General features: G+C 48.7%; 1 protein-coding gene across 2 annotated transcripts in view; it reads right to left on the bottom strand.

Moving 5' to 3' along the window:
• The window catches only part of PKD1 (polycystin 1, transient receptor potential channel interacting), a 59,668-nt gene that overhangs the window by 16,581 nt on the left and 26,170 nt on the right, over window positions 1-16,917 (bottom strand). For both annotated transcript variants that reach the window (XM_085301906.1, XM_085301907.1), the window contains exons 16-29: window positions 16,177-16,320; window positions 14,612-14,891; window positions 12,873-13,089; window positions 11,400-11,550; window positions 10,231-10,383; window positions 7,768-7,912; window positions 6,318-6,920; window positions 5,684-5,840; window positions 3,968-4,220; window positions 3,100-3,295; window positions 1,943-2,113; window positions 1,334-1,477; window positions 763-973; window positions 162-288 (exon numbers count right to left, since the gene is read on the bottom strand). In XM_085301906.1, coding sequence (XP_085158032.1) covers window positions 162-288; window positions 763-973; window positions 1,334-1,477; window positions 1,943-2,113; window positions 3,100-3,295; window positions 3,968-4,220; window positions 5,684-5,840; window positions 6,318-6,920; window positions 7,768-7,912; window positions 10,231-10,383; window positions 11,400-11,550; window positions 12,873-13,089; window positions 14,612-14,891; window positions 16,177-16,320 — 2,952 coding nt within the window. The remainder of the gene's footprint in view (window positions 1-161; window positions 289-762; window positions 974-1,333; window positions 1,478-1,942; window positions 2,114-3,099; window positions 3,296-3,967; window positions 4,221-5,683; window positions 5,841-6,317; window positions 6,921-7,767; window positions 7,913-10,230; window positions 10,384-11,399; window positions 11,551-12,872; window positions 13,090-14,611; window positions 14,892-16,176; window positions 16,321-16,917) is intronic.

Below are 16,917 nucleotides of genomic sequence, written 5' to 3'. Positions count from 1 at the left end.
AGTCTTGCTAAGCACAAGGCTGTGACCATGGTGCAAGGCAGTGCAGGGCAGCTATTAGGAAGGGGCAGAGACCAGCTAGGGAGCAGCTGCACCACAAAGGGCAGAATCTAGCCCTGGCATCACACCTGCTTAGGCAGCCTGCAACTACTTCTCTTGATTACCTTGCCACGAGCCATCCGGAAGAGAAATAAAATGACCAGGTAGAGAGGATAGACCACCACGCTGGACACCAAACCAACGGCCACTGTGTCTACACTAACGGGGATCAGGTTGGAAACAGCCCCATTGCTAGAGAGAATGAAAAGAGAACARAGATCACTGTGTGCAGGAGCACTCAGGGTTCCCAGCCAAGCAAGCAGATAGAAGAGCACAAATGGGCGTTTCAGGTGTGCAAGGACTGTACCAAGCCCAAACCTCAGAACAAATCCAGGTTGGAGTATTTGAAAACATCTTTGCCATGGTGATCCCTGAAGTGGCTGATACTACACATAAAGGCACAGACAAGATGTAAAACACTCTCCTAGGGCAGGGTAAAAAGCAAGAAAGGGGTGAGAGCTGTGCTAACAGATGACACAGCAAAACCAGGCAAGGGGGAAATCCCATCAGGCTGTCTGTGATCCTTCATAATCCATATCCATTCTTTGCAACAGAGAGGGCAGCCTCAAGGCTGCAAGCACGGCACCTATTCTAAGCAGACATAAGGCACAGGAGGGTCCCCAAGAAGGTAAGAGACTAGCCAGAGCAGGAAGGAACACAACGCACCTGAGGTGTACRTTCCCCACGACGCCATACCATACCGCGTTGGCACAGAGGAAGAGGAAGATAAGCAGAGAGCAGCAGGTGGCTCTTTGGACACGGGTGAAGCGGCTGCGAGGCGGGCGGTCCCACATGGAGAGCCAGACATGCTTCTCAAAAAAACCTCGCTGCAGCTCTGCTACGAAGATCCGCGAGAAGCTCCTCAGCTCTGTCTCACCTGAGCACAAAAAGAGAGGCTCTCAGGGTGAGATGCACAGAACAGAGGGTATCTAGCTGGGCCTGGCATGGCCTCTCCTTCCAGGCTGATATTCAAGGGGATGTCTGCACTGCATCTATATGGTGCCTCCTGCACAGCTGGATCTCTGCCCTGTATTGTACTCTAGCATAAAAGATCCAGTAGAATGTTTGGCTTCACTAGGCAGTGAAGTTTGGCTTCACAATGCAGTGAAGCAGTGTCAGTGTGGAGTGTCCATGGTGCTCCTGCAAAGTCACTTGTTGTGGGCACTTTCCCAGCGTGATGAGAGCTGCCATGCCACACAGCTGTTCCAGCCCCACACCCCAGAGGCTGAGCACTCACTGGCAGCATAAACCTCCTTCTCCACCATGCCATCATTCTCTTCGCTCTCCACCGACAGCCAGTCATTCACCAGGAAGAAGTAGCTCTTGCTGCTCTGCAGGTCCCGGACGATGATGTGCTGCAGGTACCAAGAGGGGCTCAGTCCTGAAAGCCAAGGAACAAGGAAATGTGTTTCATAACAGACATTCCTTCTGTAAGTCTGCAAAGCCAAGAGGGCAACACAAGGGGAATCTTAAAAGGGGACAACAGCAATCTCTGTAACACTATTGATGAGGATGGCACATTGCCCAAGAGAAGCGCTTTTCACAGCCAAGTCACCTCTTGGGCTGTACAGATATTTACAGACGCTGCCACAGTGCAAAGCATGTTGGACTGCACGTGTAAGGGCTTACAGCTGACCTGGTCTTCAGACTTCCCTGTGATGGAGACTCCATGTCCTCCCCTAGCAACCTTCCCCTGAGCCAATGGCTCAGCATGGTCTCCTGCCAGGTTTAGCCCAAGGTGTTACGCAGTGTTGCTCCTAGCCCAGGTACCAAATAGACCAGAGCCTGATTCTGAGCTGGGACAAGTGATGACTGCCTCAGCCCCACATGCCCGCTCATGCCTAACCTTTATTGTCATGCCAGATACGGATACGCCAGATGCTCCCCAGACTCCGCTCTGTTGCGATCTGAAACACATCGAGGCTGTTGCGATGGAAGGCATTTTCTCCATCCAGATGTCTGTGACCACTCTTGTTGTCCACGCCATACAGGGCAATCCCCACATGGGCTGTGGTACCTGGCAAAGTTAAAAGGGTTCAGTTAGGAGAGTCCATCCAAGGAGAAGCTGTTACCCAGCAGCCCTGCCTTCCTACCCCAGACCTAGTACCAGATGCAATGGCCCTTTGTAGAGGCCACCTGGAGACCTGGGAGGAAGGAATGTTTCCCACTAGCCACCCCCCCACATACAGATAATGTTACACACAGCCTGGAAGGCAGCTGCTCAAGTTGGCCTAGTGCATGGACCTGGTTTTCCTCTTTGGTGGGGACTGAAGCTAGTGCTCTTTCCCTTGCTAACACTCTAATTAAAGGAGATGTTTGTTCTGGATGTTCTTTTCATCACGTAGTTGAAAGACTTGCTTTCTTTTGACTTCTCTCTGGTACTGGTTGCCAGATGCTCCTCAGTCCACCTGGGCCACCTGGATGGTCCTGAGGGTGGTTTCAGGGCAAAGCTGCTCCAAGTGAAATCGGTGGTTGCACCAAGATCAATGGGAGCATGTCTCTGGCAGTGACATGGTAGCACTCCACCTCCATCTTCGCTCAGAACTCCCACATCCCAGGTGCTCAGATTTCCAAGCCCAGAAATGATGTTTCTGGCTACAATCCTAGCCCCAGATCAGAAAACCCAGCTTTCTGCCTCCATGCTGCCAGGAAAAATTCAGATGGAAGAAAAAAAGTGATGGATGCTGGGGGACAGCAAAATGGTCCATACAGAGGGCCCACAAGGCCTGGATGCTTCTGCAGGAGAAGATCAGAACCCCCAGGCCCAAGTCAGAGTGCTTCTCTCCAGGGCTCTTGGCCTGCCCCATCATCACATGAGTTACTTTGCCACCTCGCAGAATGGTTGTTTGAAAGCTAAGGAAGCCTTGAACTAATTGTCTGCTCAGTGCTCCTCCAAACACATCAGGCCCTGGGGGGGAATGTTTGGTGCATGATGTGCTGATGTGAAGTCTCAGGGGGACATCACTCTAGGCAATCAAGCACGGAAGAAGTCAATGGACTAACCTGATCCTCTGCCCCAGCCRGTTTTCACCAGGATCTCATATTTATATAGCCCATTCTTCCCGCAGAAGGGAATCACCCCCACTCGGTTAATGTCGATCATGTCCAGCTTGTGCACAATAAGTGCAGCCACCGAATAGGTCACAAAGCAGACAGCACATGTCAGCAGAACRATGTAGTTGAGACCTGGGCCTGGAGCCTAAAAGAAAAGAAACATGCTGAAAGGTCCTCTCCTTTTCCAAGAGGACCCCTATCATTCCCCAGGAGTTGTGCCACCCTTTGCTTGCTATAACCATCAGAAATACATATCATACCACCTGAAGATACAGGGAGAACTGACCCCACACAGACTATAGTCAGGCCTCACTTGCTCATAGCCCATGCTGAGTGAGCTGCAGCAGCAAACTGAGGTTTGCTGTAGCAGATGCAGACAGCTCTCTGCTTCCACTTATGTCACTGACAGAGCTAGAAGGACTTCAATGTTCCTGGGAGCCAGAGAGTAGCTGGCAGGTGCAAACTCTCTGGAATAAAACAGGACTAGGTGACAGCTAGGAGGAGCATTTGACATCTCAGGAAAGAGCTGAACAGACAGCGAGGTGTTCAGAACACAGAATAAAACTCTCTGTGAAGTTCTGTTTTTAGAATTAGCAGCCAGGTTTCATAATCAAAGGACATAGCCTATCTGTGAGCTCTGCCCATCTTGCAGCTCCTAAAGGCACTTAGGTGCTTGCGCTAGTTTCTCAGCTAGGCACAGATCAGCCATGACCCAGCTTGAGCATAAATGCTGATGGGAGCCCAAGAGTTCTTCCAGGTGACAAGGATCTGCTTGGAGTTTGCCAATGCTACACTGCCTCTGCTTTGTTTTACTCACAGGGAAGATGAACTGGACAGAGTTTGGGGGGACAAACAGACTGGCCCCGAAGGCGGTGAGGTGCTGGGTTAAGCACACAGCCTGATCTGGCCTGGTCTCTTCCAGGGGGATGATCCCTTCTGTCTTCCACCGTTTCTCCTGTTCACTGAAGTACTGGCACAGGGAGGTGTACAACCCTACAGTCACCTCCACTGGGGACCAGCTGAAATGGTTTGTGATGTTGAAATAATACTTCTGGATGGTGTCATCGGTACTATAGAAGGGAGAGAAAGCAAAGAGATGTTATTAGCTCATCTGCTGAAGGGACACAAACCCCATTTCAGCTGAAGTGTGCCCATGGAAAGTACACTGCTGCGTGGACAGATAAGCTCATACATGATGGACAGGAAAAGTCCCATGAATGGGGTGTAATTTACAGAGCCCTTTGGCTGTGCAGAAACTGTAGCACTTTACAAACCTCTTTAATTATTCTTAATGATTATATTATTTCAGCACCTGGAAGCCATAGGCACAGGTTGGGAATAGAACAAAAGCACTATGTTGCACACCCTTTTCTCCACAATGCTGCTGGCTGGCAGCCTTGCACAGCTCTCCCATCTGCTCTTCAGTTGTCCCACTGACCCACATGACACTTCCATAGCAACCTTCTGATTCTTGGCTGAGAGAAGGCTTTTTCGTTAGGATAATTAATACCTCTTTGAGCATCCTGTTACCAAAAGCCATGAAGCTGTATCAACTTTCACAACAGTGTCTCCACTCTTGCCCCACCTATTCCCAAACTGCCTATCATTCCTCTCAGATAATGCCTAGGAACTGCTCATAAGTAACATGAAGCATGAACACACACACTCCTGGGAAAGGCAGCAACTGAAGTTACAAGAATGACTGCTCAGATAAAAAAAAGACAGCTTTGCTCCAAAACCCAACAGCACAGCAGCAGTGCTTAATGAGCCCCAGCATGCTGGAAGCATCAGGCAAGCAGGAGGGATGAAATCCCTTGAGGGCATTCATATTCTCTTCATGTTACGCACTGGGAAGATGAGTTCTATAGGGTAAAAGTGCTTTTGTGAAGGTTGCACTGTATTTTGGGAACTGAACTAACATGTGTGATGCTTCAACTCAAGAAATGCTTTCATGAGCTGCATGAAGCAATCCCTGTATCTACAGCAGGTCAGTGCGAGACCCTTGGGACACAGTCCTGTTAAACAYGTGCAACTCTGAGATTGTGGTATATGGCCACAGAGGTTGAAAGCCTGGCTGGGGAGGTAGTAGGCAACAGTCAAACAGTCTCCAGCAACTGTTAGCCAACTGAGCACAGAAAAGGGCAGCAGGGGAGACTGATCTAGGAGAGGCCCTGGGTGAAGTTATGATACTAACACAGGATGTGATTTAGTGCTCAGGAATGGGGAAACCTCCCTCACCTTGATCAGAAAGGCAAATCAGAGCAATGAAATGCTTCTGCACTAGGGGCAGCTGATGTCTGGGAAGGAGGGAATGCCAGGATAGAAGAGGTGCCAGTGCTGCGGTGTAGAAATGGCAGCTTGCAGGTGCCTGCGCAGAAGATCTGTCTCCTCCAGGGAGAGAGGAACATAGCCACAGCAGCACCTGCTCTGCAGAGCAACTTGGCATAAGCCATGGCAAGGCCCTGAGTATCCTGCATACATGTTCACGTGACCACCTGTGGGTGACAGGGATTACRTGAGAGGCTTCACTTACACGGGGGAGGTGAAGAAGGTGTAGAGCTTGTGGTCACTTCCAGCCAGGGCCTCCAGGCCAATTTTCTTAGAGGCACTGCAGTTGTGCTCATTTGGCTCGGGTTCATGATGAAGATAGGCCATGATGAATGGCTCAGGCTCACTTGCAATGTAGTGCTCTGCACGGGKAGCAGGAGAAAGAACAGAGAGTACTTTAGCTCGATCACACTCCTGCTGACAGAAGTGGATGCACAGAGAGGAGCATCCAGAATGCAGAAAGCTGGGAGAGATCCTTAACCAGACTGTACCCTCTCAGTCTGCATTTGAGAGCATCCCTGATTAAAAGATTCCAGATACCATTGCACCTGACCCAGAGAGGGACAGGACAAACTCCCTCCAGTGCTAACGTGGCTCACTGAAGGGCTGGGCAAAGCAAAAGGCCAGTGTCAGAATTCATGAGCAAAGATTATACTGGGACAGAATAATTCCTGTGACAAACAGAACTTTGACTGTGCTGTGTGGAGCTCACTGGCTAGGCGTGACATCTCCTTCAGCATATCAGTCATCTCTCAATGCAACTCTCCTCTGCTGCAGCACCCACCCATCCTCTCCCATGGGAAAAAGAGCATAGAGAGTTGGCACTGTCTCTGAGCTACCATTCAAGACTCTGTAAGTGAGCCGGAAGTGCAGTCCTGCTTCTCTGTTGTTGCTCTCCATAGTTACAATGAGGTTCACAGAAGTTCTTGCTTCAATGATTTCAGTGCCAGCAGAGAGATCATCAGCATCTGTGTTGTTTGATACCATCACTGTGATCGCTTTTTCTGAGTCTAAGCTCCCAATGGGGATCTGCACTCCGTTGTGGGTCTGAAACTCCATAGAGGCTACCTTTGTGGACACAGTGTAGTTGCTGATGTAACCAAATGGGAAAGGATTGGAGTCCACCTGGAACATGACTTGAACGACATCYGTCAGGTTGGAAAGGGTGGTGTTGAAAGCCTGGGGGATGGAGAACTGGCAATTCGGTGTGTTTTCATAGCAAAGCAAGTTAAAGGGATCAGACCGCTTGCCTGTGGCCTTAATTTCTCCTCCCACTAGTTCAAGGGGCTCTTCATTCAGCACTCGAGACTTCATGAGGATGCGCATCAGGCTGGAAGACAAGTTATAGGCTTTGGGAGCTAGCAGAAAATTGTGGGAATCACTAAGCAATTCCTGGGGCTTAGATTCTTGTGCAGCTGTGTTGACAAGGTGAATTAGGTCACCTGTCAGGAAAGAAGAGCAAACAGAAAAACTGGTGAATTGTACAGTCTACATAACATCTGACACCTTCCCAAAACARCTAGACAAATCCTTCCTTACTGCTCTCTCACTGTAACTCAACACAGTGCACATGACTTTCTACACTGGAAGTGTTCAGTAGCCCTCAGCTAAAAATAGAGCTATCAACCCTTCCTGCAGTCCCTTGACTAATCTATGAAGTGTGGTAGTGAAGACTTAATCACAACAGGCTTTGTTTTCTTCCTGTGAGATAACCAGATCAGCAGATTGGGAAACAGGGAAGGAGTGGATAAATCAAACACATTMCTAAAATTTTGCAATACGAAGTGCAGAACATTCAGAAACATATGACAAGCAGTTCAAAGAAGGTAGGTGCCTCCTCCTCCTTCAAGAGTAACTAGCTGGCAATGCTCACATAGTGTTCATGGATGCACTAGTGAAGTCTGGTACCCTCCTCAGATTGTAACCAGGAGGGGAAACATCTGCAAGCCGTTTCTGTTATTCATTGTTTACTAAAACGGCAATTCCTTGAAGTATTGGTGAGATTATTAACAATTGTTAGATTTGATTGTCCACAGGGACAGCTGCCAAAGCCAGGATAACCCTGAGAAAACTGCAGAAAGGATAAAATACTGGGGTGCCAAACTCCAAATTTTAAATGTAATTTTTCCAACAGCTTGAAGAGGCCTGAGCCAAACCTCTAATGGGATAGGCGAGAACCTACAAAAACTCCCTTAGCTTCTCTAGCTTACTTCTGCCATGCACCCTGAACAGGGTGCTCTTAGCAGTGCTCAGTCAAATGTCACCCATTACTGCATGAACTGAACTAACCTGTGATGTTGAGGATGTTGTCAGCGATGCCCGTCGGTGTCACAGTGCCCTGGGTAGTCTCCCCTTGCAGGATGGTCATCATGGTCTCTAGCTTGTTCAGGGTCCTTGTCAGGCATGGCTTGCAAACCAGCTCCTTGCTCACCATCTGCAAAGTGAAACATAATCTGATTCAGGAGGAACACTCTGCGGGAGAAGGGCAGCTGTGGGCAAGTTCAGTTGGCTCAGTCCTGCAAAGACCTGAGCATGTTGGTTCAGAAACTAAATACACTTCGGAAGTTAACCCTGCTCCTTCCAGCCCCAGCAGGTGACTGGGGAGACCAGGGCTTCTCTGTTTGTACTGAGAGATGTCAAGAATTTGTTGGTGTCTCCAGGACTCTCCCATCCACTTCCTCTCACCCTRCAGTCTGCCACCACACAGGCAGGAATGCTGGAAGTCTGATAGACGATGCATTAAGATTGGAAGGAGCAATACAGGGCAGCATATTCAAGTTCCCTGAAGTTCACATGTAAGGACCAAACATGTCTCCTGTAGTTGCATCTCATGAGTACCCCTTTGGGGCCACATACAACTCCTACTGAAATCAACTAGAAGGAGTTGGGCAGGGTTCCTCCATACGTAYATGGTTTACTTCAATGGAAGCAGAATTTGGCCCTAACTGAATCCATTCCAGTGTCCAAATACTCCCAAAAGCTGTGGGAGGGACCCTGCCACTCAGGCATGATGGATATTCCTCCCTCTGCTCCCAGATGTGTCCAAGAAACAGAATGTTCTAGCCATAGCCTGGAGCTCCCAGCACACTTGAGGGCTGGACAGGAGAGACCAAGGCAACACATGGAAGCTGTTACCACAATCCAGATCCTAGCTCTTATTCATCTTTTTCTTTTAATCATCATAAGATTCAGATGTGATTCACCATACGTTTTGGTGCAGAATCAAAACAGCATCTGCAGGTCTAGAATTCCTCCTTTTTTGCTTAAATTTGTAAGCTATGAAAAGTAAGAACAAATTATGTAAATAAGAGTCAGCAAAGCATGGTGAGATAACAAGGAGGTGGGGAAGAAAAAAGGTTATGGGGAGGAACAATGCAAGGGGAGCTATTACTTAGGAAGCAGAACTTACTAAGAAGCTTGAGATTCTTTTTTCTTTTTTTTTTTTTTTTCCTTGCCAGGAGAAATTCATTCTGATTTTTGCTCTCACCCATAGATAAAATCAAAAAATACCAGCACTGACTGACACTTCTAAAGGAAAGATTATCTATGAACTCTTTGCTCCTCTCAAATATTTGGGAAATTCTAGATTACCATTCCAATCCAGAGCACAAACCAATCCCRAAACAGCAACTTTCCCCATGTGACAGAAATTCCATTCCTAGACCTGACCTTCCACCATAATATCAAGTTGCAGGTCAAGAGTATGTGTGATTGAGGGAAATYGATTTAGCACAGGAATAGGATGTGCAAATCCCCAAATCCCTGAGCAAAAGTGAACAGAGAGAAGTGTTTTTTGAGGTTCAGAGACCTTGAAGCAAATGAAGAAAGAGCAGAATAGGGAGTTTGTAATGGGACACAGTAGTTTGTCCATCATTTAACTGACAGCCTGTTCCCACTGAGCAAGGTTGCTGGCCTGCTTACGGAGCCGATAAGCAACCAAGGCCAGGGTACCTGATTCCAGTCCCAAGAAGCAAAGACTTTGGAGGGCGGGGAAGGAACAGCATGCCAGAGCAGACTGGCTGACCACCAAAACCCAAGCACATTATATAACTGGGCTCTCTTCCCTTTGCCCATCTGACAAAACACATAAAGCCACTCCTAAATCCAACAGACAGCAGCCCCAGCACTGTGCAGCTGAAACTGCTGGCTGGCCAGGGAACACAACGCTTCCAGTCGGCAACAGAGCAGAGAAGTGGTTCTAATCTTGTACTGCAGAAATAGGACTGGAAGGAACATCAGTCCTTAGCTTTGTCCTCTGGTCTAAGCAGACCTAGCTCTACTTGTGGTGCTCCTGACAGAGTCCAGCCTGTCCTTGAAGATTCTGTAATTCCCCCAGTAATTTATTTCAGTGCTTCTCTAACCTGCCTAAGTCTTTCTTACAGTCTCTATCTGCAAGCTAAGGAACGTACTTGCTAGCAAACTACCACCCCAGGCCAGGTACAAGAGAAGCATGGAGTTCTTAGGTGGTGTCTTACAACATGTGAATACATCATATTATCCATGTTGCCTGCTAGGTTGGTGGCATGGCAAGGGGCAGAACTGACAACACCAGCACTTAAGAAACCAACAAACAAACCCTAACAACGTCAACAAATAATACGTGTCCTCCTCATGTGTGTGTGTGTGTTTGTGTGAGGGGAGAGAGAGAGACAGGGAAGCAGAATAAGAACTGAAGAGACCTCCTCTGTAATTATTGGCATCTAAATTGCATCTGGAAGAGCAGGAGGCTGGAGGTGGTGATAGGGAACATACCGTGCACTGAGCCAAGGCAGCTGAAATCTGCTGGATATCATCAACTGTGTTCACATTGAGTGAGTTCAGGGTTTCTGTGATATTGTTCCGAGTCCAGGTCCGGAGTTCAAATTCATTCCCAGTTTCAGGCTCCAAAAGCACTGACCGCTCATACTGAAGGGGATCAAACCAGGTACAGTGAGGAAAAGTATCAGGTTGTTTCAAAGGAAGATGTGCTGTGTTGAAGCCACCTCTTTCCTGCACTCTACATCATCTCTCTGCCCATGCTTCTCCCCAGAGGATGATCTAATGAGCTGGGTTTTCAGCAGGACTTCCTCAATTTCCCTTCTGTGCTCCAAGCAATTATCTTAACAGTCTTGCATTTGACAGCTTAGTAGTACACCAGTGTGCAATCTTTACCCAGCTAAACACAGTGCCTGTGCTCAGGGGCAACACCCCTGCCTGGCTTCCAGACATGCAGCAGGCTCTTACGGAGCAGGAAAGCAGGAGTATAGACCAAAATTCTTGCCCTGCCTACAGCAATGCATATGGAGGGACCAGGGCTCTACTTCAGACAGGAGTGAAAGTGAGCTTTCATCACCCAAGAGAGTGAGGCTCCTGCACTGTGGACTAACAGAGCCATGTGTACAGCCAGGAAAAGAATCTTCTACGTGGTGCAGCTCAGCAGTCCAAACAAGGAGGTCTCGTTAGCACTCACAGTGGCGCCTCAGCAGCTATAGGGAGTTGCCAGTCCTCTGGAGACACTGCAAGGAAGGCCTGCTTAGGGGAGGAATGGGGGAGGTGGGGGAACTTGGGCCAACATTTCTGTTTCTAAATGCAGTGTTTAGATTTGTGGTTGGCAGTAATGAGGAAAAGCTGGCTGAATATGAGGGCAAAAATGCAGGTTGCATGGGGGAATACATGAGGGGGCCACACTGCCTTCTCTAGGGCTCATGTCTCATTTTGCAACCCTTCTGCTTYCCACTGCTATTGTGTGTATGGAGCTTGTTGCTCTTTTTCATGCACGAAAATAGCTCCAGCCCAACTCCCAGCWTGCAAGTACACTAATATACATGAAAAACTGTAGCATTAGTCACTTCCTCACGTCACTGGACGAAACCTAGCCAAAGAACAGTGCTGGTGACTGCAAAGGCTTCTGGAGGTCCCTCTGGAGCAGACTGGTGCTTTACCTCATTTAAGATTGTGATGAGCGCCAGAGAGTACTCAATGACCTGTTGAGGATCRCCCTGTTTCACCAAACCCTGGAGCACAGTGTCAGTTTGATTGTAGAGCCAGTGGGAGAGGCTGGGGGACCCCTCAGGTAAGCTGATTTCCATGGAGCTGCCAAAGTAAAGAGGGATTTGGTTTAAATACAGACTATTAAATGGGGCTGAGGGAAAAAGGCAGAATCTGCTTTGTAGCTGGGGAGGAAGAAGAAAGGGAAAATAAGCAGTTAATCAGAGACAGAGACCTGCCCTGGTACCCATCTTGCATGAGCTGCACATTCCTACAAGAAGCAGTCTGATTTCCTGCTGGTCCAACTCTGAGAAGTTGGAGGTGGAAGACACACAAGTGCATTGAGCCCAGAGGAGAAAATCTTGGTTTAGCTTAATGGAGYGTAAGGAGCACTTAAAAATCATTGTCAGTGTGCTGGGAGGAGCTGCATTACTTTTGGCTTTGTTCCCTGGGGTCTAAGGAACAGATGGGACACAGATTCTCCTCCGCAGGCACTGCAGGCTGTGGAACTGCACACTCCACCCTGGGATGCCTAGACCACATCTAGAGTGAGGGGGGCCGCAAGCCAGCCTTGAGAGGGAGCAGCCACACAGCTGTGTAAGACAGCACTGAGACCAGCCCAGGATGCTGTCTGAAGGCCCGAGGGCGCTTGGTGCCAGTGTGGAGCACACCAGAGACCAAGGAGTGTCTGCAAAATGTATAATGGGGCTTGCATGGGACTAGTCCCATTGGGGACCCTTAAACTCTATTCAAATGCATGTGCTCTCCACCTTCGCTACATGAGATCTCCTCTGACTCTCAGAAGTGAGACACCAGGCCGCGCTCAGCACCAGCGCCTGCTGCTGCCAACTTTCCTTTGAGGACTCTTGAGGTAGAGAAGATGGCAGAGGACAGAACATGTCAGCATGGGACAGAACCCTTTAAGATAAGGCCATCTGTCATATTCATTTGGCTCTCAGCAGAAGTCATTAATCCAAATGCAACTGTTTGCAACTGGCTAAATGCAACAGAAAGGGCAGACATTTGTTTCCTGTATCACCTGTGAGCACTGTTGTTTTGAAAAAATACAGACATCTTTGAGAAAATGACATCATGCTGTAAAAGAGAGGTGTCACCAAGAAATTATGGGGGTGGTCAGGGAAGCAATAACTGATAGGAAAAGAAGTCTCTCCCTTGAGAGAGCATATGCAAAGACTGGAGTTCTCTGTGGCGTCAGTGTCCTGTGCCGAGCCTCCCATCACCCTCTTGCCAGCAACCTCTTCCAAGAGGCAAACGCTTCACCCAGGATTCACTGAGTCCTGCAGTGGTTAAGCCAGAAGACCATGACGCAGGCTTCTAGGCTGGAGCCTGGCACCGGTCTGCTGCACAACCCCAGACAAGCCACCCCAGCCACCCCAGCCAGCCCAGCGTGTGAGAGGGGCCCTTACCGGTTAACAGCCACCACGGTCGCTCCCAGCTGGTCCTGGACAAGCACAGACACGGACACCAGGAAGCCACTCTCGTGAAAGCCTGGGGGCAGGAAGGCGCTGTGCTCAGCACGGCTGCCCTTGTACACACAGAACTCATGGTAGTGCCCGGCCCTGAGGCGAGATGCCAGGAGGATATACACCAGGGGGGCCCCCGCGTCTTCCGTATCTTGCCAGCCTGCAAAACAAGCCCATACAGAAGGTCCAACCGGGGACTAAGGACCTGGCGGAGCTGCACCCCACGCTCCAGCGAGGCCACCCTTTGCGCCCGGCAGGCAGAGCTGCCCCTGTGCTCTCGTGCCCCCTTCCACCCTGTTCCACGGCACACGGCTCGGCGCCGGGCAGTCCGCAGCGAGCGCTCCCCGCAGCGAGCGCTCCCCGCAGCTCTGCAGGAGGGACGAGCTGCCCTGCCAGCTACGCCAGCTTTACCACTCTGCCAGGGATGTTGTCAGGACATGCAATGTAAAGCTCTGATCTTGCTTAGAATTTTTCTGATGTTTAGGAGTTTCTGCCTGTGGTTTGAGAGAGTTCAGGACCAAAATAAAAATCAAAATCATTTTGCTGGAGCTGAAAGTAGCACTGAYCTAAGGCCACAGCCTCTATGAAGCCCTGCAAAACCTCACGTTAGACTGAGTGCAACCCTCATGCAGTTCGACATCTCAGGAATGACTGGGTATTGGATACGACCTGTACAAGGTTTCTTTGGGGCACCTAGGAAATGTGGAGAGCTCTGTGGAAGCAAGGCAGCTGGGAAATTCACTGTGCATCTGCCAGTGAGCAACAGTGAAGGCACATGAGCTCTTGGCTCTGCCAGGGCTCATTACACTGGATACAGATCAGTGAGTCTGAATTCTGATATTTCATTTCAGCTTAAAAACAATTATTAATAGCTAGAATTCCCATCACTCCAGAGATGCACAGATTTCATAATTATTCTGGGGAGCTCAAAACATACCAAACGTTACAATCACATCATGTCAAATACAAGTCTGCTTTTCCCCTGACTTAAGCTGCCCTTTGGTGACCACCCTCCTAAGAACCACCAGAACTGATCATTTCCTCTGTAGCATGCCTTACCAGCATTTGTGCACCAGAAAGCATTAATCTGCAAAACCAATCATTTGAAGAAATAAGGTTTGCAGAGGCTCTTATTCCTTGGCCCAAAGCTATAGGATGTCAGCCAGCCGATTTTTTGAATGTTAAGACTGGCTGTTGCTGTCTCTGCAGCTGGTTGAAAAGGTAACTGTGGATGGGAACGTCCAGCCTATATGGCAGAGAAGTCCCCAGTGCTCTGTCTTTTTATTCTTCCCACATTTGTGTAGCTCAGCTTTGGGCACCTACTTTCTTTTTCCTGCACCCAAACACCCGTTTCTTTCACATCTACAGTCCTGCACTGGATACCACCACTTAGCTGCATGGATTAGGCTTTTAAAAAGTGCCTGTCACTATGAGTTTTAGACCACTCCATAACCTGGGCACACAAAGCTGCTCATAGGCCCAAGCTTTGGGGATCAGAAATTGAAAGGTCAACTTCCGAACTCAGCTGTGGCCAGCAGGGTCCTGTCGTGGAATTTGTGAGTAAAGAAAAAATGTGGGGGAACAAGGGCAGCTGGTAACTCACTGGGCACGAGAAATATATTTGCCCGTGAAGAACAGAGAGGGCTGGCAAGTGCCCAGCACTGCCATCCCTGTATTCTCACCTGTACACTCAAAGTGCACTTTTGCCATCAGTGCCCTGAGTGGTCCTTTAGGAGACAGCCGGCAGGATCCTCCAATGGGTGGCTGGTTTGGGAGCAGGTCAATGGAGGCGAATCCTTCCTCCCCTGTTGTGAGGTCTGTGATGTGAAGGGTGAAAGTATATCCCTCCCCATCCTTCAGTGCCCCTTGCCTCAAGACCAGGTTCATTCCTGTGTCGCCAGTGGAGGTAGTTCTTTTGTCCAGGACGAGAGACTTGTTTTTAAAGCTGTGTGCTGCCCATCTCTATAGAGATGAAGAGGGAAAAGACACGAGAGGTTTTGTTTTAATCTAAAGTTATGTCCCTAAAACGTTTTCAGATTGAGTCTCTTATAAAAAGTAACAGATTTCTAGTGGGAGTGTCTGCCAAATTTGTAGTCGATAATTCAGCTTCAGTCTCGTGTGCTACAGCAACGAGAACTGGAAAGTTTCCAAAATGTCTGGTGGGAATATTTCCACTGTGAGACCTAGTTTAGTCTCTGGGATTACATCACCCTCTGACAGAATATTTCTTAATACAGAACACAAATTACAGGAAATAAATTAAGTACTGGTGGAGTCTCCATGGGATACCATGTTTTATATGCTGCAAGCTGAACGTGTCCCGGATAGTTACGGTTAACAGCACAAATGTACCACTGCAATAACAAGAGGAACAGTCAGACAGGCAGACAGAATATGCCATCCAAGTACATGCCTGGCTTGCTGGGAGCAATACAGATTAGCTCTCACAATGAGACTTCCACTTATAAAACCTGTTTCATTCAACAGGTAGCAGAGGACGCTGTGTAGTGGAAACTATAATTAGAGGAGGACGTGAGGGACACAGGTGGATCAGAACAGACTGAACAATCTCTACTTGAACCACTAGAATACTGTGCAAAATGCCATCCAGCAGGGAGAAGTCACTTTACAGATCTTTTACAGGACGGAGTGGCTTTTGTGTGAGAYGAGCTAGCCACACACAGGCCTGGCTTGAAAATGACCCAGGAACGACCAGCCCTTGAGTAAGTCGAGACACTGATGGAGGAGTGATATGCCATGTGTCCCCCAACCTGCAAGCCCACAAGAACACAGATCTCTCCCGCAGGATGCAGCTGACACAATCCAAACACCCAGGGCAGGGAAAGGCCCCGCACACCTTCGTAAGGTACCCAGTGCCTGCAGAACACGGGGAACCTGTTTCACAGGCTCTCACAGCATCCTCCCTGCTGCCAAGGTACGACATTGCATGAGGGAACCCCAAAGCCCACAGCCACCTAGGTCACTGYAGGGCTTGTTTTAAGCTCCTGCCTCTGGAAGGCAAGTACTGTAGCCAATTCCATGAGGCTGTGATGAAGAGATCAGCATCAGCCATCCTCAAATTCTCAGCCAGACCTGGCTAGCCACTTTGTCCCTARGGGGAGTTTAGGTTCAGGACTTTACTTTCCACATAGCTCTTTCCACCTTGTCCTGACTCCCCTTTCTCCCTGCAGTCTAGCAAAGGTGAAGGGATGATGGTCAGAGACCAGATTTTTATTTATGACTTTACCCCAAGTTTGGAGTCATTGTGACAGTTCTGGCAGGTCCCCTCCAGGTAGACATAGGAGCTCTTGCTGACTTCATAGACAGACTGAACCTTGCAGGAAACACACTCCAGGGACACAATAGGGACCTCTCCCCTCTTGATGAATACCTGGGCAAGTAAGAGACTGGGAGGTCAGAGAGGCTGGAGACAAAAATACAGACATCTAACAAAGCAAGCAGACATCCCAGTACCTGGTTCTTTAAACAGGAATCCACCCTGCTCCAGCCCAATCTGTACTAAGAATACAGCAAAAAGGAATTTCTGAAGGATTTCATGTCAGACTTAAGCTACATTAATTTTCTTACACTGTCCATGGCAAAGTGTTGACCATCTACAGTCTAGTCTTTCTGCCACCGACTTTTGAGATCTACTTAATGTCAAGCTGGGCCAGTCTAGGTAATTGTGGATTTACTTGATTTACTTTTAACAACTTAGATCACTTTGAAAATGTCTGTCTGTTACCCTGTGCTGGATTCCTAATGAGGCCTGCTTGTTCTGTTGGGTGGGGATGATGCTAACTGAAGCATTTTGCTATATTGACCATCTCAGGACAACTCTTACCCTAAAAATGAAGTCTCTGTTACAGTTTGGAAGAAAGGAAAAGTTTAAGTGAGAGGAAAGCCTCCATCAAGTGCACATCAAACATCTGGGGAGCACTTGTCCCAGGAAGCAAATGCAGCTCTTCTCTGTTTTCTGGRAGCCAAA

This window comes from Rhea americana, unplaced genomic scaffold, assembly GCF_003343005.1.
Source record: "Rhea americana isolate MKP2758 unplaced genomic scaffold, rheAme1 scaffold_181, whole genome shotgun sequence".
Lineage (NCBI taxonomy): Eukaryota > Metazoa > Chordata > Aves > Rheiformes > Rheidae > Rhea > Rhea americana.
Note: the sequence above shows the minus strand (reverse complement) of the source record. Positions and strands in the feature narration are given on the sequence as shown.